The sequence below is a fragment of the Phascolarctos cinereus genome, unplaced genomic scaffold (assembly GCF_003287225.1).
Source record: "Phascolarctos cinereus isolate Bilbo 61053 unplaced genomic scaffold, phaCin_HiC Scaffold_2;HRSCAF=192, whole genome shotgun sequence".
Lineage (NCBI taxonomy): Eukaryota > Metazoa > Chordata > Mammalia > Diprotodontia > Phascolarctidae > Phascolarctos > Phascolarctos cinereus.
The window spans coordinates 20,942,793-20,970,410 of NW_027555625.1; the positions used below are offsets into that span (position 1 = coordinate 20,942,793).

Below are 27,618 nucleotides of genomic sequence, written 5' to 3' on the forward strand. Positions count from 1 at the left end.
TGCAAGGAGCTAAGGAAGAAATGGTTTTTCAGCACCGACGGCAGAGTTGTCAGAATGACTGAGGGGTGGTGAAGCCACGCTTTGAGGGCAGTGCCTGCCAGGAAGCAGGTTAGAACAGCAGGGTCAGAACCATGGAGAGCTCTGATCAGGGTCAGAACCAGGGAGAGCTGTGATTGGGTCAATGTGGAGGACTCCGAGGCAGGTGAAAGGGTTTCCTCCTTGCTGCTTCAGTATGAATTGCATTTGTATACTCATAATCCAAGTGTATGCCCACCCAGACCTCCAGATAATGAATGAATAAAATGAGTTAAAAAGAATTTATTAAATACCTATGTATCAGGCACTGTGCCAAGCACTGGGGGAATAAATGCAATGGTGAAAGTCCCTACCCTCAAGAAGTTTATAGTGTAATGTAATGTGGGGGGTGGGGGGGGGGGAGGTGGTAAGGAACAACACAAATAGGGGAGAGAGAGCCAGGAAAGCAGATCTAGGAAGTGAGGATGGTGAGAGGAAAAATCAAACAGTTAACTGAGACATCTCTTTCCGACCCAGTAATTGTGCTGCTCTGATTACAACTCTTAAGAGAGAGCTGGGTTGGGGTGAAGGGCCTAGGGGCAGAGAGGTGCATACTCTGTGGCACAGCGGAAAACTGACAAGATAAAAAAGCGTGGTTGGGACTGGGGCTGGCGAGATATCATGAGTTCTCATGGATTACTACAATAGAGCCCCCAGACCAGAGCTCTAGGGGCAGCAGTCCCAGTGGGAGCCTTGCTCCATCCACGGCGGCTCCAAAGGAAGCATTCGGAATCTGATGGCTACATCACTTCTACATCAGAAATGTAAAACTCCCTTGAGTATGATCACACGATATCTGTATATGCCAACTGAAAATGTTTTAAAACCTGTTTTCATGTCATCTAATAAATGCTGACTTCTCAAATGTAAACAAGTAACAAAAAATGATTTAGCTGGTAGAAATTTATCTTAACTGAAAGCTATAGAGGAGATAGCCTCAGGAGAACAAGCTTTGGAAAAGCTATGGAATGAAGGCATGGGGTTTAGGGAAAGCTGGTATCGATAGCTTCTGCTCTGCAGATATTTGAATACCAGTTTTGTGCTTGGCGCTACGGCAGATAAATGATAAGGCTAGAATATGGTTTCCACCCTTAAGATATAATTCTGCAGACAAGAAAAAAAATAAGACAATCAGTTCAATAAACTTTTATTAAGCTCCTATGTGCAAAACACTGTGCTAAGTGCTGGGAATACAAAAATGAGTTCCTGCCCTCAAGAAACTTACAATCTAATTGTGTATATGTGTTGGTAACAGAAAGCTATACTAATAAGTGGATGAGGCATGAGGGTAAAAGAGATTAAGTAAACTGTGAGAAAATTTAAGAGATCACTTTCAGACAGAGGGACAAAGCTTGCTTAATGGAGGTGGAGGCAACTGAATGGGGCCTGGTAGGGAAGGAATTCCAAGGTGGAGAGAAGGAAGGAACACAGAGGCACAGGAGGGCAGAGAATACCTGGGAGCCAAATCTGGCTGGAATGGAGAGAACAGTGCAATGTGGTGACATAAAGCTGGAGAGGTAGGTCAGGACTCTCCGACGGGTTCTGAGACCAGACCTGCGAGTTAGGGAGGGTTATTTTGGTAGCTGGGGGAAGGGCAGGTTCGAGAGATGGGAGGCCAGACGCAGGGCAGTTAGGAGGCAATCGTGGCAAGATGCAACAGGGGGCCCACGCTAAGGGGGTGGCAGTGAGTGGGAGGTGACCAGAGGGACGGAGGCTGCTACTTCTCAATCTGTTAATGAAGAGGTCTCCTGGCTTCCCTCCTAAAGATCACTCACTCCAAGCTGTGAGCAAGACAGAACTTGTCAAGGCCAAGACTCATCAAGCCTGATGGTGACGTCTGGTGATTCACAAAGCACAAATTATACTTCCAAAGGGAACCCAGAAAGCATTGGCAAAGATTACAAGGTCTTGGGCAAGAAGCTGAGTACTTAATTAAAATAATTATAGCTAACATTTATATAGCACCTTAAGGTTTGCAAAGTACTTTCCAAATGCTCTCATTTGAGCCTCCCTCACAACTCTGGGAGGCAGACATTGTTATTATCCCCATTTTACAGATGAGGAAACTGAGGCAAACAGAGATTAAGTTACTTGCCAAGAGTCACACAGCTACTAAGTGTCTGAGTCAGATCAGGACTTCCTAACTCTGGGCCCAATGTTCTAAACACCATGCCACCTAGCTAGTCTTAGGGGTAACTGATGGTGTTTTGATCACTGCTATCTATTGAAGGTGAGGCATTCATTCAGAAGAGAAAAGGAGATTGGGGGATTGAATAGGATGCTGGTGTCTGGAGAACAAGATTTGGATTTATGGACATAGGAGTGGGATGCAGTACAGCTAATAAGAGCCGCAAAGAATAGCTTTGCCTAAATGTGTGGCTTTGATTTGCTTAGCTAGGCTGATTTGTTACAAGATTACAATGTCTTTTCATGTTGGGCAGCCAGGAGGTTCAGGGGAGAAAAGGGAGCTAGCAATAGGGTGGCCACAGAAAAAAACCCAAGAGAGTCACTGAAGCCTCTGTTAAAAATGCCCAGAAGAGAAAGAAGTTCAGAGGAAAAAGAAGACAAGTGGGACAACTTGGAAGGGACAGGCTGAATTTATTATATCCCTTTAAAAAAGCAAGCTACATGGAACAGATTTATGTTTTTACACATAATCCTTTTTCTGTTTTACTCTGTATCTGGAAATGTTCTCATTTTTTGGTGTCCGTTACCTTCAGGGTAAAAAAATAAAAAAGGTAAAGACAAGAATGTGTTTGCCTAAAGTCTTGCAAATCCACTCACAAAGACATTAATATTGAAAAGGAAAGAGATATGGGAAAACCAACTCTGTGTACTCACTCAGCCAGAAGGAACAGTATTGGTAGATACCAAGAAGGAAGTCCACCAGAGACAAAAATCCCAGATACGAGCATGTGACAAAACCCCAGGCCTTGGACGTGTGGACACCCATGGACAAACCACTGCTAATGAGTGAGATGAACCACAGATCCTAGCAAGAAGCCACACGGGATGTTGAATCATGAGACTCCGTGGGAGAAGACCCATGCCTTAATAATAATAAAAAAATAATAATAAGGTAGATTACAGGGGGCTGGCTTACATTTTATGTTAGAGAAAGTCTCTGTGGAGTAAGGAAGTAATCCAGGCACTCTGGGGTGTGGGGATGGAAGGTGGACTGTGTGCAGGCTGTTGCTAGCAGAAAATGGCTAACTACAGAGCCTCTGGACAGAAGAAAAACCCAGAGGAGGCTGGGGCACAAATCACAGGCCACAGGGGCATACTCCAGCAGGGACAGGCAACTTCAGTTCCCTGCATGTCTACCCACTTGAATCCAAAGCAGACGTTCGCTGGACTTTTGACAATTTCCTCCTTCGAAAGGCAGAGGGGGCAATAAGGGGAAATTCTATTCTGGATGCAATCCTTACCAACAAGGGGCAGGGTGGGGAGGATGGGCAGAGGCCACCATTCACCCCAGGTTTGGGTAGAACACATTCAAAGGGCTGCTCAGAGAAAGAATGGGCAAATGCTAATGACTCAGATTTGACACCAGTTTGCCCAGAAGGCATGGGAAGCTCTCAAGAATGAAATTTTGAAGAAACGAAGAGAAACAGTTCTGAGGAGGATAAAGGGGGTTTGTCTAAAGAGGTGGTGATAGAAGCTTGGGGAACCTACCAATCACTGTGGCATTGAAAAATGAATGGACAGTGCGGCACTGCCATCCCTTGGGAAGCCACTGGCTTTGGAGTCAAAGGGACTTGGGGTTGAATGCTTCTGTTACTGTGTGGCTGTAGGTAAGCGACTTTACAGCTCTGGGCCTTAGTTTCCTCATCTGTCACATAAAGGGGTTGGCTGAGGAGGACTCTCAGGTCCCTTCCAGCTTTCAATCAAAGATCCAATGACTATAAATACAAGAGTGGAAAAGCCCAGGAGAAGAGTCTGTGGGGCTGTGAATGCAGCGGACAAGAAAGTAAAGAACAAAGAAAAGAATTCTGTTTTGCTCCATTTAGTTAAAATGGGCATGAGCCCACTTCCCGGAGTCCGTGGCCACTTGGACATTCCGTACCAAGAGCTAGACACAACAGCCAGCCTGCACATGGCAGCCCCACTTGTCCACTCTTCACACACAGTCCTCGACCACCCTGCACCTGCTGCTTCAGCTTTAATTGGGAAGGTTGGACCAGACTGGGCCTTCTGCAATCAGGCAAAGCCTACAGGCCTCTCCTCCGAATAAGGTTTTAAAATGAATAAACTCCAATTATACTGGAACACTTATCCAAACAATAAAAAAAAAATAATGGCCCCATGGTCAAGAATCCTAGGCCTACAAGGTCTCTGAAGTCACCTCCAGCTTTTAACCCATGATCCTAATTATCTCATCATGCCTGGGAGACTGGTTCCTTGGTTGGTTTTCAACTTTCCTAGCTGACTTGTCCATGGTCACATACCTAGTTAAGAATGAGAGGCAGGATGTGAAGACATGCTTTCTGGATTCCAAATCCAGCACTTTCTCCACCGCACAGTGTAGACATCGAGATTTCAAAGCTGTGAGGCTGGTGGGACGGTAGGATTATAAGCAGAAAGAGAACTCTGAATGGGCAGGTTTTTAGGGGGAGATGATTTGGGTTTTGGAAGTATCTTTTTGAGGCTTTGGTGGGTCATTCATGTGGAGCTGTATAGGAGGCAGCTAGAAATGCAAGACTAGATGTTAGGGGAGAGACCGGTATGATGTGTGCACATGCACACCCCACCCTCCCCCACCCTGAACCTCTAAATAGAATGATTATTGAATTCATGGGAATGGGTGCAATGGCCAAGGAGAGAATGGTGAGACAAGTGGCCAAGCTTGAGACACTGGACACATGGAATAGCAGTGACAAAGTTAAGAAGAAAAGAAATAGGATGGGAGACACCAGTCAATCAGGAGATTCAAACCGATCTGGAGTTGGGGTTATTCTTGAGTAAAGGGACTCCTCCATGAGCACAAGGACCACAAACATCAGAGAGAGGGCACCTATAAACATAAGTTACAGAAAGGAACCCAGGCCAGGGGATGACAAATCCCCAGAGCAGGTGATCTGGAGGGCAGGTAGGTCACAAGAAATCCAATGAGAGGACAGGCACAAAGACCAGCCAAGAGGCTTCCTGTTCCCTTTCTGTTGGAGGGGAGGCCCGTCACAGGCCTGGCCTCCATGGGTCCTTGAAGGCAGAAGCAGCAAGGTGACTGTTCCTGTCTACATGTATGTATGTATGGGGGTCAGCATCCAAAACAGCCCCAGCAAGACCATGACTCTGCTATACGTTGTGATGCTGCTGGTGCCTGATAAGAGCTGAGCTGTTACTGAAGGCCTTGACACACTGGTTACACTTATAGGGCTTTTCTCCAGTGTGTATCCTCTGATGAATGATGAGGGCTGAGCCATGACTGAAAGCCTTCCCACACGCACTGCATTCATAGGGCTTCTCACCAGTGTGAACTCTCTGGTGTTTAATAAGGGATGAGCGGCGTGTGAAAGCTTTCTCACACTCGTTACAGTCATAGGGCTTCTCGCCAGTGTGAGTCCTCTGGTGCTCAATAAGGGACGTGCTTCTAGTAAAGGCTTCACCACACTCCTTACATTTGTAGGGCTTCTCTCCGGTGTGGGTCCTCTGATGGCGGATACAGGTTGAGCAGTCACTGAAGGTTTTCCCGCATTCCTTACACTTATAAGCTTTCTGACCTACACGAATTCTCTTACACTTGACTGGGTCTGAAAACTGCCTGAAGATTTTCCCACGTGCACCAAGCATGCGGGGTCTCTCTCCTGCTGGGCTCCTCTGATGGGGGTCGAGTTTTGAGTCTGGATTAAAGGCTCTCCAGGCTCCGTCCAGTTCATGGCCGCTCTCCCCACAGGTGGTCTTGGGGGGAAATGTCATTTTCCTGAAACTTCTTGGGAACAAGGCCCTCCTGGGACTCACTCGAGCAGGGCTGACCTTCTGTCTCCCTAACTTGTCCTCATTTTCACCCACTTCTCTTACTGTGGAAATCGGGGCAACGTGCCTTCTGGGCCTTTTGGTTACTGATCCTGAGAGAGTTATTGCTTCAGAAGTATCTTCCCGAGCAGCTCGTTCCTTGACCCCTATTCCAGTCTCCCGGGCTGAAAGAAACAAAAAAGGAGTTTTTTTTACTGGGAGAAGGGAAACTACTCTAGTGGAAAGGAGAGACTGACACTGAAAACCATGTCTCCCAAGGAAGTCACAGCTGCGACTGCGTTCCACATGGAAAGAAGATAAGAAGATGGGCCAAGGCAGAAGCTCAGGCTTCCTTCCAGGAAGGCTGCTGAGGAGCAGGAGTATCAGAGAAGGAGCAGAGAACAAGCAGGGGTCTGGAGAAGGCAGGATGAGATGAGGCGGAAAAGGCCTTATGAGGACTCTGGGAAGGGGCACAGAAACAGGCTGCCCTCCTTCAGGACGGCTCTGACTTCTCCCCCAGGCCCCAGGGGGCTCATTATTGGGAAAACCTCATCGTGCAGCAAGGCCCATTGGCCTCGGAACTCCCCCTTATCACTTCCTGGCTCCCCTTCGCTGTTGACTTTTGGCTTCCTTCTGTGTGGTAAGAACCATGCTAGACTGCAGCTCCCTGAAGGCAAGGACTGTCCATTTTTGTATTGCATCCCTGGTGCTTAGCACAGTACCTAGCACATAGAAGGCACTTAATAAGTGTTTACTGGCTGACAAGAGAAGAAACGGTGATTGAGGAATGGTGACCCTCAAGCAGAGGGGACACACAAGGATCTCTGCCGAATGCCTCCATGGTCACCTGGTTCTATGAGGAGAGGTCACCAGTGATCACTTCTAAACTCCATGCATATTAATCAACCCTCACTCCAATACCTGGACAGCTGCCCCTCGGGCCCAGGGGCTCTTCAGTTCCTTGTGCGGCCAGACTCCGCGGTTCTTTCCCTCCATCCAACTCAGGGATAACATCGGGTTTGGGAACTGGGACTCCTGGGGGAAGAAGTGAACATGGTTGTGTTAACGCAGAGCTGTCTGTCCTCAACCTTGTGATGTGGGGTAAAGGGAAGGGTGATTCTGGAGAAGACAAGCTAGGAAGGCGAAAGGAAGGAGCTCTCTGAAGGGGCTCCCAGTGACCCCTAGGTGTGGGTAAGAGGGGGCGGAGGTTCAGTTACGCAGTCAGCAAGCACTTAGGAAGCACCTATTATGTGCCCAGCACTGCACTGAGTCAAAATCAGTAGAAGACGCTGCCCTTTCTACCTCCCTGCCTGCTGAAATCCTTCCCTTTCAGCTGCCGCCTCCTCCATGATACCTTCCTGCCCCAGGCTGACAGGGAAGCTCCCTTGTCCTTCTTCTCACCGTTGGAAGGACCCTAGAGGCCAGAGTCCAGCCTGGATATGAACACTCATTCTTTCTTCATCGGCCTCTATGAGTCACCCATTATTAACTTCTGCTTGAAGGCCCCAAAGGACACCTGCTCCACTGCGGGCAGCTCTACTTAGTAGGAAGTTTTTCTTGAGATCAAGCCTCCAGAAGCCCCTTTGCACTTTCTAAGCCATCTCCTGGTTCCATCGGCCAGGGCCAAGCAGAACAAGTCCGCTCCCCCTCCCCTTGGCAAACCTCAACACTTCTGCATGACTCATCTGGGGGGCCCCAAGGACGTGGCCCACGGGGGCAGGTCTTGAGGAAACCCCAGGCTACTCCACCCACGCCTGTTTCTTCTGCATTACAGCCGCTCTTCCTTGTGTCCCCTTCCCCAAAGCTTGCTCTTGCCCAGGAGGCCAGTGAGCACCTCGATGTCATGTTTGCTGCTACAGTCTGTGACCTGGCTCCTTTCCTGAGATACTCGTATGAGTATCTCAACTGCTCTAGCAGCACGTAGAAGACTAGGCCTGGAGTCAGGACTTGAGTTCAAATCTGGCCTCAGACACTGACTAGAGGGGTGACTGTGGGCAAGTCACTTCCTCTCTGGCGTCATAACAGCACCTGCCTCCTGGGACTGTTGTGAGGACCAAATGAGCCCCATCTGTAAGATCCCAACTCTCCTACGTTTGGCACTCGGGCTTTCACAGTCTGACTCCCATGTACTTTCCATCTGCCTCATAACCATCCTCCTTAGACCCCCTGAACCAGCACAGCACTCTGGGACTTCCTTCTCCTGCTGGGCACAGTGAGTCCCCTGGGCAAAGGCTCTACTGGCTGTCCTCTACTGTCCTCCATCTGTCACTTCCTGCTTCCAGCCCAATCTCCCAACCAGGATGTGGAGAACTCTGTGGCAAAGAACAGCAACCCTCCCTTCTCCTCCAGGCCTCCCCTCTCTAGCTGTGCCTGTCCTCTGAGGGCAGGGGAAGTGGTGCCCTCCACTCTACTCAGTGATGAACATTGTCACCCCGGTCATGCCCTTCACATCCCAAGGACACAGAACTCCTGTAGATCACCATCCCAATTCATTCCACACCCTCATTCTTATGCTCCATAACCCTCCCACTACAAGTTTCAACCTAACTGCACCCAGACCTTCTTTTAGTGTGCCCTCTGGAATGCCTGTTACATGCAACAGATTTCCCTTCATCTTAAATCTTTTCCTCTCCCACTCCTTCCATTGACACAGCCTCCCTGGCCACCCTTCACAGTACTGGCAGCATCTTCACTCATTCTCCTTGGATCACTGTTTGAGGCAGAGAAATTGGAATGCTCTTTGCTCCCCATTACTTGTTTCTTCCCTTTCTCCTTCACTCAGCAACCTCTCTTCCTTTGAGATTCATGCTATTTCTATCCACCACTCAACCAAAATCCTGGTAGCTGTTGTCTACCAACCCCCCAAGTCATTCCCCTTCCTTGTTGGCTCACAATTTTTCTCCCTTCCCCAATTCCTGCCCCCATACCGGGAGACTTCATCATACACATTGAGTCTCCCTCCAACACCCACAACCTACTCACCTCCCATGAGCTACTCCTCCACTTCACCTCAGGCACACACAAATATAGTTACACCCTTGATCTTGACACTGTACAAAAGTACCACGTTCATATTCAAGAACTCCGATGTCCAACCATTATCTATTGGCTTTTCACCTCTCCCTCTTCCTTCTTCTACCAAACCCTGCTCTTCATTCACACTATGATCTCCAATCCCTTGACCTCTCAATTTTCTCCCAGGACATCTCTCCTACACTAGCCACTCGCTCCTCTTTTTCTTATCTTGACTCCTTGGTAAACCAATTTAACTCGACATTGCCCTCCTCTCTTGAATCCCCAGCCCCCTTAACATATGGCTGATTATACCCAGCCAAGTCTCAGCCTTGGATCATTCCCACCATTTGTTTTCTTCATTCCTGTATGTGCTGCTGAACAAAGGGGGGAGAAAACCATGGAACCATTCAGAGTGGGTCCTTTACAAAATTTGTTACGCAACCTCATTGGGGCTCTCCTTGCTGCTAGGCAATCCTACTGGTATCTCCCTCATCAACTCATTCTCCCACTCTCCACGGAAGCTTTTCCAAACCTTTTCAGTCCTTCTCAAATCTCCCATGACTCCCCTTCCCCCTACCCTCTCAGCTGGGACCCTTGCTTCATATCTTACAGAAAAAACTGAGGCCATTCATCATGAACTCCCTCTTCTCCCCTCTTCCTCATTTCCTATCACTCAAGTGCCTTCTGCCCCTCTCTCCTCCCTTCACCCCTGTCTCATGTGATGAAGTGGCCTTACTCCTTACCAATGCTAATCCCTCTCTACCTGCTTAAGTGATTCCATTTCATCCCATCTCCCCCAGGAGATTCCCACCCCCTCCCCGCTCATCCCTATTCTTTCACTTATTTTCAATCTCTTCCTACCTACTGGCTCCTCCTCTACTGCCTACAAACATGTCTCCTCCATCCTGAAAAAACCCTCCCTTGATCCTTCCTGCTAACTGTCATCCTATTTCTCTTCTGCTTTTTGTAGCTAAACTCCCGAAAGAGACCATTTACAACAGGTGCCTCCACTTTCTCTCCTCTCACTCTCTTTTGTTCTTTTTTTTAGGCAATTGCGGTTAAATGACTTGCCCAGGGTCACACAGCTAGTAAGTGTCACAGGTTTGGTCTGAGGCTGGATTTGAACTCCGGTCCTCCTGACTCCAGGGCTGGTGCTCTATCCCCTGTGCCACCCCAGCTGCTCCTCACTCTCTTTTTAACCCTTTACAATCTGGTTTCCAACCTCATCATTTCACCAGAACTTCTCTCTCCAGAGTCCCTAATGATCTCTTAGTTGCTAAATCTAACGACCTTTTCTTACGCTTCATTCTTCTTGAGTGCTTGGCAGTCTTTGACGCTGTGGATCACTCTCTCCTCTCTGACTCTCTCTTCTCTCCAGGTTTTCAGGACCCCCCACTCCCTCTTGGTTCTCCCCCACCTCTCTCTCTGTCTCCTTTGCTGAATCCTCTTACAGATCACACTCTTCAATCCTGGATGTCTCCCAGAGCCCGGGCCTGGTCCTCTTCTCTTCTCCCTCCATACCACTTCACTCAGCAGCTCCCATGGATTTAATGCCCATCTTTATGCAAATCATTCTGAAATCTACCTTTCTTGCCCCAATCTCTCTGCTGACCTCCAGTCTCACATCTCCAACTGCCTTTCAAACCACTCCTTCCCTATTACTGTAGACTAGAGCAACCCCATCCTCCCAGGCCCTCCGGCTCACAACCTGAGAGGCATCCTGGACTCCTCACTTTCTCACTCCATCAAATACAAGCAGCTGCCAAAGCCTGTTAATTTAACTTCTGCAACCTCTCTCGAATTTGCCCCCTCCTCTCCTGTGACACTGCCCACACCCTGGTCCATGGCCTCATCACCTCACGCCTGGTTTACTGCAATAGCTGCTGGTGGGCCTGCTGTCCCAGGTCTGATTGTCCCAAATCGCAGCTCTGACCCCGGCATCCTCTTCTCAACAAACTCCAGTGACTCCCTTTGGCCTCCCAGTGCAAATACCGAATGCTCTGCTTGGCCTTCAAAGCCCTTCAATCCCACCTTCCACAGGAAGCCTTCCCCACCCCTCTTCATGCTGGCACCTTCGCCACCTTAATTATTTTCTATTTATTCCGTATAAAGCTCTGTATATATTTGTTTGCATGTTGTTTCTCCCGTTAAATGCTAAGTTCCTTGAGGGCAGGGACTGTCTTTGCCTCTTTTTGTATCCCCAGTGCTTAGCACAATGCCCAACACACAGTAGGCTCTTCACAGACTGATTTCACAGCACCTGCCTTCATTTCCTCTATGTTCCTGTCAAACTGTTCCTGAACAGACTAGCTCTCCCATCTCCACACCCTTTCACAGGCTCTTCTCCCATCTGGAATCCTCTTCCTCCTCACTTCTGCCTTGTAAGAGAGGCAGCTGGGGCACCCTAAAGCACAAGAGCGCTGGGCCTGTCCGGCCTCAGACACTTACCAGCTAGGTGACTCAGGGCAAGTCCTTGAACCTATCAGATTCAGTTTCTTCACCTGTAAAATGGCGATAACAGCAGTACCTACCCTGCAGGGTTGTCGTGAGGATCAAATGAAACAGTATCTGTGAAGCTTGAGCACAGGGCCTGGCACTCAGCACATGCTTAATAACTGCTTATTTCCTTCCTTCCTAGAATCTCTCACTTCCTTCAAGGCTCTGCTCCAGGACCACCCACTCTAGGCCTTTCCAGAGCCTTCCGTTGTTAGTATTCTTCCCTACTCCTGAAATTACCTTTATTTACCTATCTGTGCACATGCTGCATGCCAGTGCTTACTGATGTTTGCTGAATGGAATATTTGCGTGTGTTCCACTAAGAATTTCACAGGTTCTAAAAATATTAGAAAACTGAGAAATAAAAGATGATCCACTGGGATACTGTAAACACCAAGGCAAGCCTTTCTTACCCAATGACATGAGGCGCCAACATTTTTCTTGCTTTGTATCCTCGTATGTGTTTGCCTGAGAAGAGTTCATCTGTCCCCATTCACCCTGGGAGAAAGAAATCATCACAGCCTTGAATACCATGCATACTTAAGGGCTTTCCAGAAGGTAGGTAGGATGCCGCAAGTACCCAAGAAAAGATGGTAGGCCCTACTGCACACAGCCTTCTGTTCTAGTATCCAATACGTGAGGACCTTCAATGTGATGTCCTATGATGGCCAAGTCCTCAAAAGATCCTGACCCTAAAGTCATGAGGCTAGGAACAGGGCGCAGGGGGCCAGAATCATAACCGGGGTAAAAGGATAGCCTCTGCAGCAGCACAAGAAGCCCTGAGAAGAGAATGGGTGGAGAACTTTCTATTTTTTTGGAAGAGATGCCAGTCTAGGGACTCAAATTCTACTGTACCCACCACAAGCAGGATGCTGACTCAGGCCCGATGGGCCTAAACAGTTTCTGTTGCATGAGAAGGTTTATATAAACTAATGCAGAATCAGGAAAACAATATATATAGCTACAAAAATGTAGACAGAAATAATATTAAATAATAATAAGACAAAACTGAACAATGTGGAATGCTAAGTACTAAACTTGGCTCCCAAGGAGACTCAGGAGAATGCAGCTCCCTTTCTTCATTCTGTGTGTGTGTGTTTTGGGGGTATGGAGAACGGTAGGGAGGACTGTGGATGAGGAATACTGCATACACTGTCAGAAGCAGTCAATGTGTACATTGGTTTTGCTAATATATCTCTATCTATCTATATTTTTTCCCCTCTTTAATCTTTGTTACAAAGAAAGACTCTCTGGATAGAGGAAGGAAGGGATGCATTCAGAAATGAGATATAATACAAAAGACATCAATAAAAAACATTTTTAAAGGAAAGAATATGAGAATTAAAATGTTTTTTAAAAAAAAGAGTTTGCATTGCTAGCCCTGGGGCTGGCTTAGCTACTGGGTTCTAGAATTTGGCCTTCCAAATATACTATGGGGATGACAAACCAAATCTTCCCTGAGCCCTCAGTAGCAGCAGAGGCCCAGGGGCCAGGTCACAGTCAGACTCATTCAGGCACACAGGCCACAGAGACTTCGGTCAGCAATCACACGCTGGCACATTAGCTGTTGCAGGCTTAATGAGCAGGGAGCATTTTTCAGTCCTGCACTCCCCAGGGCTCCAGGGCCTCGGACGCACTCCCTTGGTTGGAGATATGGCTAGACAGAGAGCCTACAGATGAGGGAAAGGAACAGGCTCACAACTGGGGAAAGGAAGAGACATTTTGGGACTCACCTGAGAACTGGTGAGCAAGAGAGCGCTGGGCTTTTCTTCATCTTCTGTGGTCCCTTGGTGGGAAAGGCCTGAGCCTCCAGAAGGCTGAGCTGAAGGCGAGAAAGAGCTGTGAAGGCGCCCAGTCCTGCTGGGACTCATGGAGCCAGAAATCCCCACCCACTAATCAGGTTATCATTTCCCCACTTTCTACAGACTGAGAAATTCGTAAGACCAGAACAGCGGCTCCATCTTCTCCTAGGATTCGAAAGCCAGAATATACAAATTGCTTTCTTGGCCTCCAGTTCTTTTCCTGTGGTCTTAGCAGGTTTCAAAGCAATGATCTCTGGCCCAAGAACCAGGGCTGGCAGAGAGGACTGTTCGCAGCTCCACCCCTAAATGCACTGGGGAATCTGTACTAATAAGAGCTGGCATCTGAGTATCATTTTATGTTTGGAAATGGCTTTCACATACATTACCTTACTTGATACTCATGGTATCTGTATGAGGCAGATATTACTAAGATTACTATTTGGACTGCAGAGACGAAGAAACCGAGGCACAGACAAATAAATGACTTGACCATGGTCACAGGCTTAGCAAGTGTTTGGGGCAAGATTCACACCTGGACGTCTCCTGATTACTGAGTCCAGTGCTCTTTTCAATATAGCATGCTGCACCCTCCTGCGTTTCATTTTCATATAACCAAAGAATATTTTCTAGGTCTAGATCCTTCCATTAATCTGCAAAATAAGTGTGGAATAAATATGTCAAATTTAGAGAAAACAACTACAGACACTCAGAAGACTTTACTAACAGAGGCACAATATGGTTTGGTTGTGATGGGATGGGAGTCAGGACACCTGGGTGCCAATCTCGAAACAGGAGGTATGCGACCACCAGCTCTTGTAGCAGTTAGTGCCTCAGTGTCCTCAGTTATAAAATGGGGATAACTACAGACGACCTATTTTGTAGGACTCTGGGGAGAAGAAAATGAAATATTTCATAGATACAACATGTGGTCAAAGCCACTTTTCACAGCATCTATTCACCCGTGGGATGACGGCACATGCTTTTGGAAGGACCCCTTCTCTAGGGTTATACGCAGGTAAGGTAGGTGATTCAGCTATGTCTAGCCTAGAAGACCTTCAAGGCTCCTGCCAGCTCCAGATCCATACTCTGTCCACAAGGGAGGGCCCGACCTGGAAAAGTGAGTCTCTCCCACTCATCAGGACCGTGTGTTGCTGTGCATAGAAAAGGTGTAAGCATTAGGATGGATGATTTCAGAGCGGACCTGCGCGCAGTTTCCAAATACTGCCAACGGCTGGCCTCCCTGCCAGCAGCAAATAGAGCTCCTTTCTACCCCCCGACTGCCCACGCTTCTTGAATACTCACCTCCTAGCTCAAGCACATGGGTCAAGTTCTCCACCAGGCTCACCACCTCCTCACTGCTGTCTGGATGCTGTGACTTCACCCAAGCCCGGATCTCCTGGGGCAGGATGGTCAGGAACTGCTCGAGCACCAGCAGCTCCAGGATCTGCCGCTTGGTATGGATCTCTGGCCTCAGCCACTGCAGGCAGAGTTCTCGGAGCTGGCTCAGGGCCTGACGGGGCCCAGCCACTTCTGGATATTGGAACCGCCTGAAATTCTGACGAGAAGCTTCGGGGTCCAACGGCTCCTCACCCAGCATGGTTTCTTGCTTCACGGGGGCATCCAGTCTCAGGACGCTGTCTTGTTCGTGCAGAGGAAGGAGTCGGGGCTTTGGGACAACCACAGTCATCATGTCCCCTGGGGAAAGCAACTCTCCAGCAGCGTCCTTTACTCTGTATTTCAAAGCTTTGTCCCCACCAGGGGGCCCATCCCCTTCAGACTCTGGCTGAGCACCTCTATACTCTACTAAACATTGCTGTGGGGAAAGATGTTTAGGAGTCAGCAAAAAGTATGCTGTAATTCTGGCCACAGTCTTATTCCAAGGTCCTGGAGAAATTGCCGAGGCTCTTGGATATAGAGATAGACAAAAAGTCGTCCCCAAGTAATATCTTTGTCCTGCTGCTAAATGAGGTCCAAAGTGGCTTCAAAGTGGCCCAGATACACAGGGACACCACACAAAGTTGGCACAAACAGAAAGAGATGCAGAGCTGCTGACTGCCAAAGTCATCTGTTCTCCCTTATTAGGGCTGGAAGATAGCTATACTCCATCTAGCCAGAAAGGGAACTGTAAGGGAATGGCAGGAACTGATGGGAAAGCAATGACTTAAGCCCCAAACTACACGATCTACGCTGGCTTGCTGAGCCTCCCTGCCCCTTCTTCTGTCCCTGCCCAGCTGTTTGGGAAAGAAACTGTTTATGCTACAGAGGTCAAAGGGGAGGAAGCCTGGGTCTGAACCCTGACTACAGGTAAGTCACCAAGGGCTCATTTCTTTACTGAACATGAAATTGGCATAGAGTTTTGAGCTATTATTATCTGAAATGATTCTTTATGATCATCAAGAAAAAGGAGCCATTCGTGTTTCACAATTGTGTGCAAAAGCAGACAACGTGGTTCCTGTAGTTCCCAGATGAAGTCATTCATTTGTTCTGCAAGTGAAGTCCAGAGTTTACTTGAGTATTTCCTAACCTACACTGATTGATCTTGTCTCTGCATCAAGAGTTGGAGTGATTTAAAGAGTCTATCTGGCACGAAGAGCTACGAGCAGGGGGCTTGGGCTGTCACCCCAGCTCAGCCACTCATTAGCTACGTGGCCCAGGGCCCCTCTTAAGGCCTCAGTCTCCTCCTCTGTAAAATGAAGGGCTGGGCTAGACATCGCAAGGGGGCTTCCAGATTTAGACCCTACACCATTCCCCGGACTGTGCCAAGTCCACCAAGCCTCAGAGGGAGGGAAATGTCACCGGCAGAAGCCAGGCCTATTTCTCTCACTGAAGGATCGCTCAGCTGCTTGGGGCATACCAAGGGAGTGTGCAAGGTCAGTCTGGGGAGTGCTGGACTGGCGACTAGTTTACAGAGAACACAGGTCAGGGGGAGAAGGGGGTGCCTGCGTGTGTGCCTCGCACCCCTAGGAAGGCTCAAGGCAGGCCCTGGGGGGCTGGGGCTCAGCTCCATGATGGGGGAAAGGTGTGCGGGGGTGGGGGGCGTGGGGGTGTCTGCACTGGCGGTCAGACGGCCTGAGTTTGAGTCCTGGTCATCTGCTTCATCTCTCTATGCCTCAGTTTCCTCACCTGTAACACCAACGTTACGTATCTTGCACGTCCCTTAAGCTCTAGATCTGTGACTCTAAGATTCCCCCCAAGAGACCCCTGTCTCAGCCTGAAATCCTCCGACGTACCAGGGGAAAGGGGGTGGTCCTTACGACTCCCCCTCTCTCAAGGCCCCCATTCCTGAGGGCCCCCAACCCCACAACGCTCCCCCCCAAGAAGGGCCACCCCTCCCCCCATCGCAGAGACCCTCCTTTCCCTCCATCCCCGAGGGTCTCTCCTCCCCGCTCCCCCTCTCCCCCAGCCCAGGGCCGGCCGTACCGACGAGGGCCGGGAGCGCGGACACTCGCTCACAGGGTCCGGAGCCATGACACACCTGAACGGCCGACCGGCTCCAACACCGTGAGGCCAGCGAGGAGTGGGGGCGGGGCTGCGCGCGCAGCCTCAGCCTCAGCCGGCGCAGGCGGACCCGCACAACTACGATTCCCAGAAGGCCACGGGGCACACGGCAGCCCAATCACGAAAGGTCCCCGAGGCTCCGCCCCTTTCCCTAAGTCCCCACGGCTCTCCTCGCCTTCCAAGCGGTCCTCTGCTGAGGAGGGGCAGGACACAGCGTGCATTTCCGCCAATCATGGGCCCCGCGCTCTTGGTCTGTCTCCCTTCCCTTCCCTTCTTTCCCTTCCTTCCTGCCTGTACAGCCGGGCGTCTGTCGCCATGGCAACCTCCGGGCAGTCTCCTACGCCTCCACTTGTACTGGGAGCACAAGGTGGCTTGTAGGCTTCGTCTCGGGGTTTGCAGCAGCGCTTCCCAGTACGGATTAATACACGGCCTCAATTCCCTGCCATATTAAGCGCCACTGTGTGCCAGGCACTGTGCTTAGCGCCGGGGAAATAAAGACAGACAGCCCCTGCCCTCAAGGAGTTCACGGTCTAACGGGGAAGGCTACAATTAGCGCTGTACAAACAAAATACAGACGGTTTATATAGATATATAAATGGGAAGTCATCCATAGAGGGAAGGTCCTAGCATTAAGGAGCAGCAGGAAAGGCTTCCTGGAGAAGGTGGGATTTTAGCTGGGACTTGAAGGAACCCCCCAAAATAATTGGAAGCCACTGGAATTATTGTGCGGGGGGGGGCAGTGACAAGGTTAGATCTGCAGGTTAGGAATCTCATTTTGACAGCTGAGTAAAGGATGGGTCAAAGGCAGATAAAAGTTGCATGTATTCTCATGAAATTGACCAAGAAGAGCGTTCCTGGGCCCAACATCTGGGGACCAAGCCTTCTAAAACGAGACTTCTTGGGCTCCACATTTGGGAACAAAGCATTCTAGAGAGAAAAGGGAGAATTCCTGGAGCACAGGAATTATGTTCATTCTGTGTGAACAAATAACTCAGCTAATTGGGTAACATCTATCTACGGAGACCCACCCCTCCCCCACTTCCAGGCCAAGAGTTGCCTGACTTAATCTTTGTTAAATCAGTTAAATCATTCGGCATTCATCTCAGATCCATTCAACCACAGATCCAGCCTGCAGAGTTCTGTCTCTTTTGCCTCTGGAGTGAACCTCGAAGTTTGGGTATTTTGAACAAAGACCTTCATTATCTACTTCCCCTCATGTGATGCCTTGCTCCTGAGTGCAGTTGATTTGCTTGAGATACAGAATGAAGATTGTGGATTTGGGGGGATGCTTCAACTTTGTCTCAGGGTCTAGGCACATTCCTGGAGGAGCAGAGATCAAAGGCCATAGGCATTTGTAGCTAGGTCCACCTTTTAACCACTCCCAAGTCCGTGGCATTCAAGGGGTAAACATGAATTACAATGAACAGCTCAGAAGTCCTTATTTCCAAGGGATCTCTCTGCTCAAACCAGAATGAAACACAGGTGATTAGACAGCAAAGCAAGGACAAGTACTTTGGTAAATAACAAGGAATTAAGTGAAGCAGGAAATGCTTTCACCTCCCATTTCCCAAGGCTATCACCTCCCACTTTTGAAGGAACCAGAGGCAGTGAGTTGGTTCGCTCCTGAGTTTCCCCCTGAATCTTTAACACAATGAGAGGAAGACCCAATCAGCTTCTGTCACATCAGGGAGATAGGGAAGGCAACTCCGGGGATCTTTAAAGTCTCTATGTCTTGATGGTGTTATTTTTTGACACCAGACATGCAGACATTTGCTAACTTCTCTCTGGAACTGGAGTGGCAGTGGTGAGGGAGGGTCCCACTGTCACTTCTGCTCTAGCTTTAACCTCATCGTGGCCTCAAAGCAGCTCATGTTTTCTTTTCCTCTTTTTATCTCCTCCTCCAGACTTCTGGCTTCCCTCTGCTCTTCCAGCTCAGAGCCTGCCTCTCAGCAAGACTTCATGTCACCTGATTACCCTCTATCCTGACTCTCCAGTGAAAGACAACTCTGCCCTTGTCAGGCCATGGACAAACCAAAGCTGTCCTGGAAGTAAACATTAAAAGATAAGGGCTGTCTCTCTCCCTCACCCCCATCACACGTCCTTTATAAAAGTGTAGTCATTCAATCATAGATGGATTCGCCTTCCTTCTCAAGGACTGACTGGGTTGAACATTCATTTCTCTCCCTTCTTTGCCCATCTCCGATGTCTTCTCTCTGTTCCTGCACAACACTCTAATAGCTGTTGATTACTGTTTACTGATTATTTACTGTTTTGATTACTATTAACTTATTTGACTGTATATGAAATATTGCAGGATCTCTGTTTGCAGTCTATATAAATTAGCTAGTTACAAAAAGGATTAGTACAGAGTAGTCAAATCCTGCTTAAGGACCTTGGCTTGTTTGCAGATGGATAACCTATGGATTGGATCCAATGAGCTCATGGCTGCAGAACAGACCTTGAATAATATTTTCAGATCTAGTTTCTTCTCATCCCTTTTATTTTCCTCTTAATATTTCTAGTTCATGCACTGGATGCCAATTGTCTAATTAAAATGGTCTGTCTTGTTAGAAAGAGAGATATAGCTATATAGGCTCATGCAGAAGCCAAAGCAAGGAGTCCTCAACTGTGAGGATTGGAAAGGGTTCACAGCTTTGTACTCAGAGAAGTTTCTCCTTTTATTCATCACTTTCCTAAGGCAGGAGTCCTAATCTCGGGAGCTCGGTGTCACACATTCTAGAACTAGGAACAGGGATCAAGGTTTAGAGGAAGAACAATCCCCAGGCAGTAAGTCAATCAACCAAACTTTATTAAGGGCTTAATATGTACTAGGCATTGTGCTAAGCACTGGAAATACCCTCCCAAAAGGACAAAAAACCCAAACATATTTCCTGCCTTCAAGGAGCTTACATTCTAATGGGCCAGACAGCTTGTAAATAATGAGGCACATTCAACACACACACACACACACACACACACACATTTAGTTCAGTTGTTTTACAGTCATTTCTGACTCTACATGTGTCCATTTGGGATTCTCTTGGCAAAGATAATGAAGTGATTTGTCATTTCCTTTTCCAAAATATTTATAGGTAGATATACTATAATGCACACATATTCTCTCATTCTCTCTCTCTCTCTCTCTCTCTCTCTCTCTCTCTGTATGTGTCCTGCTTCATTTAATTCCTTCTTATTTACTTTGAATTCAGTATTTAAAGTACATATCCTTTCTTTGCTGTCTAAGCACTTGTGTTTTATTCTAGTTTGAGCAGAGAGATTTCTTGGAATTAAGGGAGAGAGCTAGAGAGAGAGAGAGAGAGAGAGAAAGACAGCGAGCGAGCGAGCGTTGTAGATGGAAGGTAAAGTCAGAGAAAAGGCACTGGAGGGCGGGGGGGGGGGGGGGGGAGGTATGAGGTCACAGTTCTGCCTGCCCTGGGATTTTTCAGTGGTGTTGGGGTCAGGGAATACAATGCAAATCTTGGCCAACTCCCCACACTCAATCCCCTCCTATTCCCTCTCAGGAATCCCAGGCTTCATCCTCTAGCCAGACAATTTGGGAGAAGAATCTCAGTGCCTGAGGTTATGCTGAAGGCTCTATCTCTGAACACTATGGCCACTGAGCTCTGCCTTCTCCTTGTCTCAATTCTGAAAATCACTAGCTCTGAACATTTATTCCCTGCCATATAAAAGTAGGCTAGTTATGCTTTATCCTCAGGAGTAGGTCCAGAAAAGCAATTTGAATTCCCAGTATTTTGGGATTCAGGGTTCATTTTCTAGAACTCCTTCAAAACATTCAATTAACAATGGCCAAGCAGTACCTGGCCAAGCTGGTGAGGTGGAGCAAACCTGTAATCTCAGCTACCCAGGAGGCTGACGCTTATGTCTTGAGCTCAGAGTTCTGACACACAAGGGGCTATGCTGACCGAGCTTAGCTTAGCATTAATATGGTGAAGGGCCTGGTGGGGAGGCTGCCAGGTTACTTAAGGAAGAGTAAACAGGAACACAGCAGCAGGATAGGATTTCTAGCCTGAGTGATATAAGGAGACCTAACCTATAAAAACAAAAAAACTAAAGCCCAGATCTGATCAGAATGAAATACACTAGGGGGATGCTGACACCTCAATACTACACTTTTGGAGTGGGGAGTCTCCTGTTGTTAACTGTCATTAAGGCTTGGTCCTTCACAGATCCATTCACATTAACTGAGTTCTTCAAACTGGCTTGTGGACAAGACCACAATGGCCACACTCAGCCAAGATGAAGGAAGAGAGAAATTGGGTCCACTCCTGGACCCTTACCCTTACTCACATGGGGAGGAGGGGAGTTACTGAGGAGTCTGCCATTTGTCAGACTTGCCCCCCAGTTTTCACAGAGAAGGGTATATCATCACTTAATAGTGAAATACATGCTGTGTCCCAAGGCTGTTATAGGCAGTGTTGAGCAGAAAATCCTCTGGCCTAGGGAAGAAAAAACAGTTAAGACAAAAATCTGTTCTCAGAATTCAATTTATGAATGTCAAAAACCCAAGCCTTGCAAGGACCTTGTTCACCTAAGGTTTATCACATTAACAAGGAGGAAGGCAGGGGAGAAGTAGAGTTCCAGACCTTAAGCCAGAGGATGAGTGCACAAGGACTATCTGGTCCTCAGTTTACTGATCTGTAAAAGGAGGGGCTGTGACTGGATCACCTCTCAGCTCTCTTCCATGTCTATGACTGGAGATCAATCATACGATCACCTAAGATTATATGGCCATATATATGACCACTATATGACCATAAGGGAAGGACATACCCATGCTTTTCCAGAGGGGAAATTATTTCCATTATTTACAACCTGTGAACTCATGTTAAAACCAATTTTTATGTTCTTTCTTCTACTTGGATTTTAGGTTGTATTAGGAAACAGGAGGCTTTAGAGAAACTTCTAAATTTAAAACCTAGGAGGTAATTTTACTGTTCCTGTGTGACTTTGGCAGAATGACAGAGCATACTGGGCATGGTCTAGTAATTCAGCCCTGGAGAACAGGAGAGATTTTTGTGGCCTTTCCTTTGTATATAAAGAGGATGCCCAGATGGTGCAGAATGACTGATCAGAGACTATTTACATGTTGAGTTAACTGAAGGTATCTACAAGGCAGGCTAGAAATGCCAGAAGAAGGCTTCCTTTGGCCAGGAAGTTCATGTTGCCCCAAATAGTAGATGTAGTACTGGTGAAGCCTTTCTCTATTTTATTTTATCTTTACATTTTTATTGAGATCTTTATGTCACCATATTCATTTCCAAATAAATCTCTCCCCCTCCTGGCAAACCACCTCTTGCAACAAATACTTTAAAAAGAGAAACAACCCAGCAGGATGACAATAGATGTAATGCACCATGCCTGAAGTCTCTTCTCGCCTCTGCAAAGAAGGCAGGCCCCTCCCTGCTTGATCCTGGAGGCCACGTGCGGTCATCGTAACTACATATCATACAGCTTGCTTTTTGTCTTCACTCTTTCCTCTCGCGTAGTCGTCTTCATGTGCACTGTTTTCCTGGTTCTGCGTCCCGCGCCCTGCATCCATTCCTGTGTCTTTCTGTGCTTCCCTGGATTCGTCACACTGATTGCTTCTCTTGGAGCAGTGATACTCCATTCCATTCAGATACCACAGTTTGTTTGAGCTACCCAGTTCTTTGCTACTACCCTAATTAATCAAGGATTTATTAAACACTTACCAAGTGCTGGGAGCTTTGCTTCCTTTTCAGCAATCCGATCACTTCCATTGATGACCACTGTACATACTGTTCTCTCAGCTAACTCCTCGAATGCACAAGGGATCCAATTCTAACCTGTCTCCCCCCAAGTATATCAGCGCCCCCGTATCACTCCTACTCCCACCTATCTTCAGTCTCTTCCTATTTGCTGGCTGACTCTCTACTGCTTACTAACACGCCTTTGTCTCCACCATCCTCAAAAAACCCTCACTTGGCCATCTATCCCCATGAGCTATTTCCCTATCCCTCTCCCTTTTATGGTTAAACTCCTCTAGAAGGCTGTCTACAGTAGGTGCCTCTGCTTTCCTCCCTCTCTCTACAGTTTGGCTTCCAACCTCATCATTCAAACAAAACTGCTCTCTCCCAAATTACCAATGATCGCCTAGTTGGCAAATCCAATGGCCTTTTCTTAATCCTCATCCCTCCTGACTTCTCTGCAGCCTTTGACACTGTCAGTCACTTTCCATTCCTTCATACTCTCTTCTCTCTAGTTTCTGGAACACGAATCCTGGTTCTCCTACCCCATCAGACTGCTTCTTCTCGGTCTCCTTTGCTGAATCTTCATCCAGGTGACATTGGCTAGCCCATTTGTCCAACAGGACTCTGTCCTGGCCCTCTCTTCTATTCCTTCTATACTGCTTCACATGGTGATCTCACCAGCTCCCATGGATATTCAATAGATGATTCTCAACCCTAGCCTTTCTGCTGACCTCCAGTCTCATATCTCCACCTGCCTACGAGACATCTCAAACTGGACAACTTGTAGACATTTTAAACTAACTTGTCCAAAATTAACTTGTTACTCCCTCCCCCCAAATCCTTTCCCCCTTCCAAGCTTCTCTATTACTACTGAAGGCACTGCCATCCTCCCAGGTTAACCAGGGTTGAGACCTGGGTTTCAACTCCTCCCTACTCCCCCTGTCCCCATCCAATTTGTTGTCAAGGCCCACTGATTTGTTCCTTCTTAACATCTCTGGAATATGCATATGCTGTCTTCTTTCCCCTAACACTGCCACTGCCCTGATACAGTCCTTCCTCCTCCCAATCCTGGACTACTGCAGTAGCTGCTGGTTAGTGTAACCTGCCCTAAGTCTCAACTTGCTCCAGTCCATGCTCCACTCATCTATCAGAATGATTTTCCTGAAGTGCAGGTCTCCCTGCAACCCACTCAATAAATTCCACTGGCTCCCTAACACCTTGAAGATCCAATACGAAATCCTCCAGTATTCAAAGCCATTCATAACCTGCTTCTCTTCTCTGGTGAATCTTCTGACATCCCTCCATGCACTTTTTGATCCAGTGACAGTCCCTGCTGTTCCTGGAAAAAGACATTCGCCCTGACCCCAGGCCCCTTCCCAGGCTGCACCTTAGGAACAGAGCACTCTCCCATCTCATCTGACTCCTGCCTTCCATCAATTTCCAGATAAAACCCCCTTCTCCAAGAAGCTTTCTGGCCCTGCTCCATTCTAATGACTTCCTTTGTGGCTTTCTCCAATTGATCTGATACACAGCTTGTTTGTACACAGTTGTTTGCATGCTGTCTCCCCATTAGACTGTGAGCTCCAGAGGACAGGGATCACTTCATCTTTCTTTGAATCCCCAGTGCTTGGCACACAGTAGGTGCTTAGTACATGTTTACTGACTGGTTCTGCTTATTTTGCTTTACAGTAGTGTTTCTCTGAATCTCTCATTTCTTGCTGCACAATAATATTCCATTATGTTAATATACCACAGTTTTTTCAATCATTCTCTAAATGATGGGCACCTTCTTTGTTTCCAGGGGTTTTGTTTTTTTGCTAACACAAGGAGTGCTGCTGTGAATAGTTCAGTATATAAAGGGTCTTTGTTTCTGTCTTAGACGTTCATACGATGTACTCCTAGGAGTGGGATTTCGGGATAAAAGAGCAGGGGCAGGTGCAGCATCTTTCTTACACAAGTCCAAATTAAAATGGAGAACAGCTGGGAGCACTTCATAGTCCTATCAACAAACAGTGCACCTGGATGTCTGTCTTCCTGCAGCTTCTCCAGCATTAACAATTTCTATCTTTTCTAACTTCTGCCATTTTTCATGGAGCGAGGGGAAATCTCAGCAGTTTTATTTTGCATTTATCTATTCATGATTTTGAACATTTTTTTGCATGGTTATTTATGTATTTACACAATAAAGTACTGAATTTCATTCTATTTTTTTATGGCATGACATTTTATATTCAGGTTTTATGATAATTTTGAGTTTATTATGTTATGTGGTATAAGATATTGATCTAAGCCTAATCTTTACCAAATGCATTCCAGTTCCCCCAGCAGTTCTTGTAAAAAACACAAAAACAAAAACAAAAAAACAACAAGTGATTGTTTGCCAATCAATCAGGAAACCATCTGTTAAATGCTTACTATGTGCCAGGCACATGTCTAGAGACATGAAAAAAAGCAAAAACATAGTGCTTTCCCTCAAGGGGCTCACATTCTCGAGGAAGTCAAATGCAAACAGCTGTGTGCATGCAAGATACACACACAGTAGACCAAAGGTCATGGGGAGTGCCGGGAAGAGAGGGAGAATGGGGCCAGGAAAGGCCTCCTGCAGAGGATGGGCTTTCAGTTGAATCTTCAATGAAGCCAGGGGGCAGAGACAAGAAGAGAGAACATTACAAGCACAAGGCACAACCACTGAAAATGCAGTCAGGAGATGGAAGGTCGTGTGCAAGGGATGGTAAGAAGGCATGTGTCAATGGACTGTAAAGCCCATGGAAAGGAGTCAAGTGTCTAAAGACTGGAAAGCTAGGAAGAGGCCGCAGGTCTCCCACCCTGGACCAAGTGGTGAAGGCTTTCGATGCCCAAGATGACTTGGTATCTCACATGTAGTTTTTTAAAGGCCCTCACAGATTGGCCCTTCCTACCTCTCCAGTCCATACACTTTACTCCTCCCTCTATGTCCAGCAACACCTGTCTTTGTTTTGTTCCTCACTTGATACCCCATCTCCTGATTTCAGTGGCCGTCCCCATTCCAGGCATGGGATACACACACACACACTTTATCATTTATGTACGTATGTATAAATATATGTAACTATTGTAACTTCCATTTTCAGGAAAGTGCTCAGGTCAGCCACATCTTCATTCCTCCCCAGGCTCTACTCCTGACCTCTGGACTTTCTCTACACACACACACACACACACACACACACACACACACACACACACACACACTTTATCATTTATGTATGTATGTATAAATATATGTAACTATTGTAACTTCCATTTTCAGGAAAGTGCTCAGGTCAGCCACATCTTCATTCCTCCCCAGGCTCTACTCCTGACCTCTGGACTTTCTCTACTACACCAGTGTACAGGCACCTCCCTCTCTGCTTTTCAAGTTCCTTTTATGTGCTTTCTTCTCCCATTAGAATGTAAGCTCCTTGGGGGCAGACTTTGTTTTTGCTTGTATTTGCATTGCCAGTGCTTAGCATATTGCCTGGCACATAGTAATTACTTAATAAATGCTTGTTGACTTGCATTTAGGCAGCAAATTGCTAAGAATTTTTTATCCATGCCCATATTCCTTTAGTGGATAATTTAATCCATTCACATCAAGGCTTGTAATGATTAAATTTGTGTTTTTTGCCCATTAACTGACTCACTCATCAGCAGATACACCCTGTAGCTTGTTTTATTATAATAATCAAAGCCAAATTTCCTGTTTCATACCCTCTCCTTTCCTTCCTATTACTCAGCCCATTCCCTAGCTCCCTTGGTTTACTTTTATTTTTCTTCTCTTTCTCCCTCACTCTTGTTTACTCCTTCCCCTTCTTTGCTCAGTTAAAAGTATGGTACCTAATTCTTCCTAACTTCCTCCTATAGGATCATAGATTGTAGACTCATAACTGGAAAGGGCTTTTAGAGTTCACTGAATCCAACTCCTTCATCTTACAGATGAAGAAATTGAAGCCAAGAAAGGTTAAGTGAGTTAACAGGTCACACACTAGCTCGTGTCTGAGGAGAATTCAAACTCGGCTACCTTGTGCTCTATCCATTACACCAGGCTGCAACCTATCAAAGAAATCTCTGGTCAGGAATCGTGCACGGTGCACAGTGGTGCTGTCCAAATCCTAACCACCAGACTGCCAGGGAACGTGATCTCCCTGCTTCCATTTCTTAGTGATATTAGTCTGTAATGATTCTTTCCAAGCAGTGTTTTCCTTCCACCCCCTTCCTCATTATTTTTACCCTTTTACCCTTTTCAGGATTCCCCAGTTTCACCAGGAAAATGAATTAATCGGGCAGCAGGATGCAGTTGGAAGTATATAACCCTTGCCCCAAGGAGAATGACCTCGTCTTTCATCCCTCATAATGCTACCCTCCCTTTGACCCTATGAACCTGCTCTGCCTCCTCTAAGACCTGACTTGCTGAACACCCAAGCATCTCTTCCACACTAGTGGGTGCCAGTACCTCAGTACTACGGTCCACCGTCCACTCACCTCCCCTCCTCCCCGGCCCAGAAGTTTCACTGCTCTTAAGGCATGTAGAGCTCCTCTCCAGCGGTTCCTTTTCCACTTGTTGCTGCTTCCCACTCCTCCACCGTCTATCATTATTCCTTGAGCAAGGCAGGGCGGGTAAGGAAGAAATAAAGCTTTTTATCCACCGTTCCCCTTTTGCTCACAACGATTGCTACCCAGGGCCTTACTATTTCAATCTCGCTCCTATTCATGCAAAAGACATTCCTCTGTATTATCCTATCAACCATACTATTGATTTATGAGTGAAGGTTTATGCTCTGAAATATCCTACCTACTCTCCAACTGATTTTTCCTGTCATGCCTTTTACTTCTTAGCTCAACAGGCAGGAGATACAAAGTGGCCAACTTGGGCTTGCTATTGGGAAAAACTGCCTAACAAGCAGAAGTATCCCAAAGTGGAACGGGCTGCCTTAAACTGCTGGGATCTACCTCCTTGGAGGGCTTCCAGCAAGTCTGTGTATGCTAGTGGGGATTTCTTTCAGGAGAGGTGGACCAGTAGCTTTTCCACTCTCAAC

At 47.3% G+C, this 27,618-nt stretch overlaps 1 protein-coding gene across 1 annotated transcript in view; it reads right to left on the reverse strand.

The window, feature by feature from the left end:
• Window positions 1-1,205: 1,205 nt before the first annotated feature.
• LOC110218364 (uncharacterized) overlaps window positions 1,206-27,618 on the reverse strand; it is a 48,411-nt gene continuing 21,998 nt past the window's right edge. The window contains exons 6-12 of the mRNA XM_078149103.1: window positions 16,761-16,916; window positions 16,165-16,238; window positions 14,643-15,153; window positions 13,272-13,360; window positions 11,952-12,036; window positions 6,949-7,062; window positions 1,206-6,212 (exon numbers count right to left, since the gene is read on the reverse strand). Of these exons, the coding sequence (XP_078005229.1) occupies window positions 5,371-6,212; window positions 6,949-7,062; window positions 11,952-12,036; window positions 13,272-13,360; window positions 14,643-15,153; window positions 16,165-16,238; window positions 16,761-16,916 (1,871 nt within the window). The 3' untranslated portion in view covers window positions 1,206-5,370. The remainder of the gene's footprint in view (window positions 6,213-6,948; window positions 7,063-11,951; window positions 12,037-13,271; window positions 13,361-14,642; window positions 15,154-16,164; window positions 16,239-16,760; window positions 16,917-27,618) is intronic.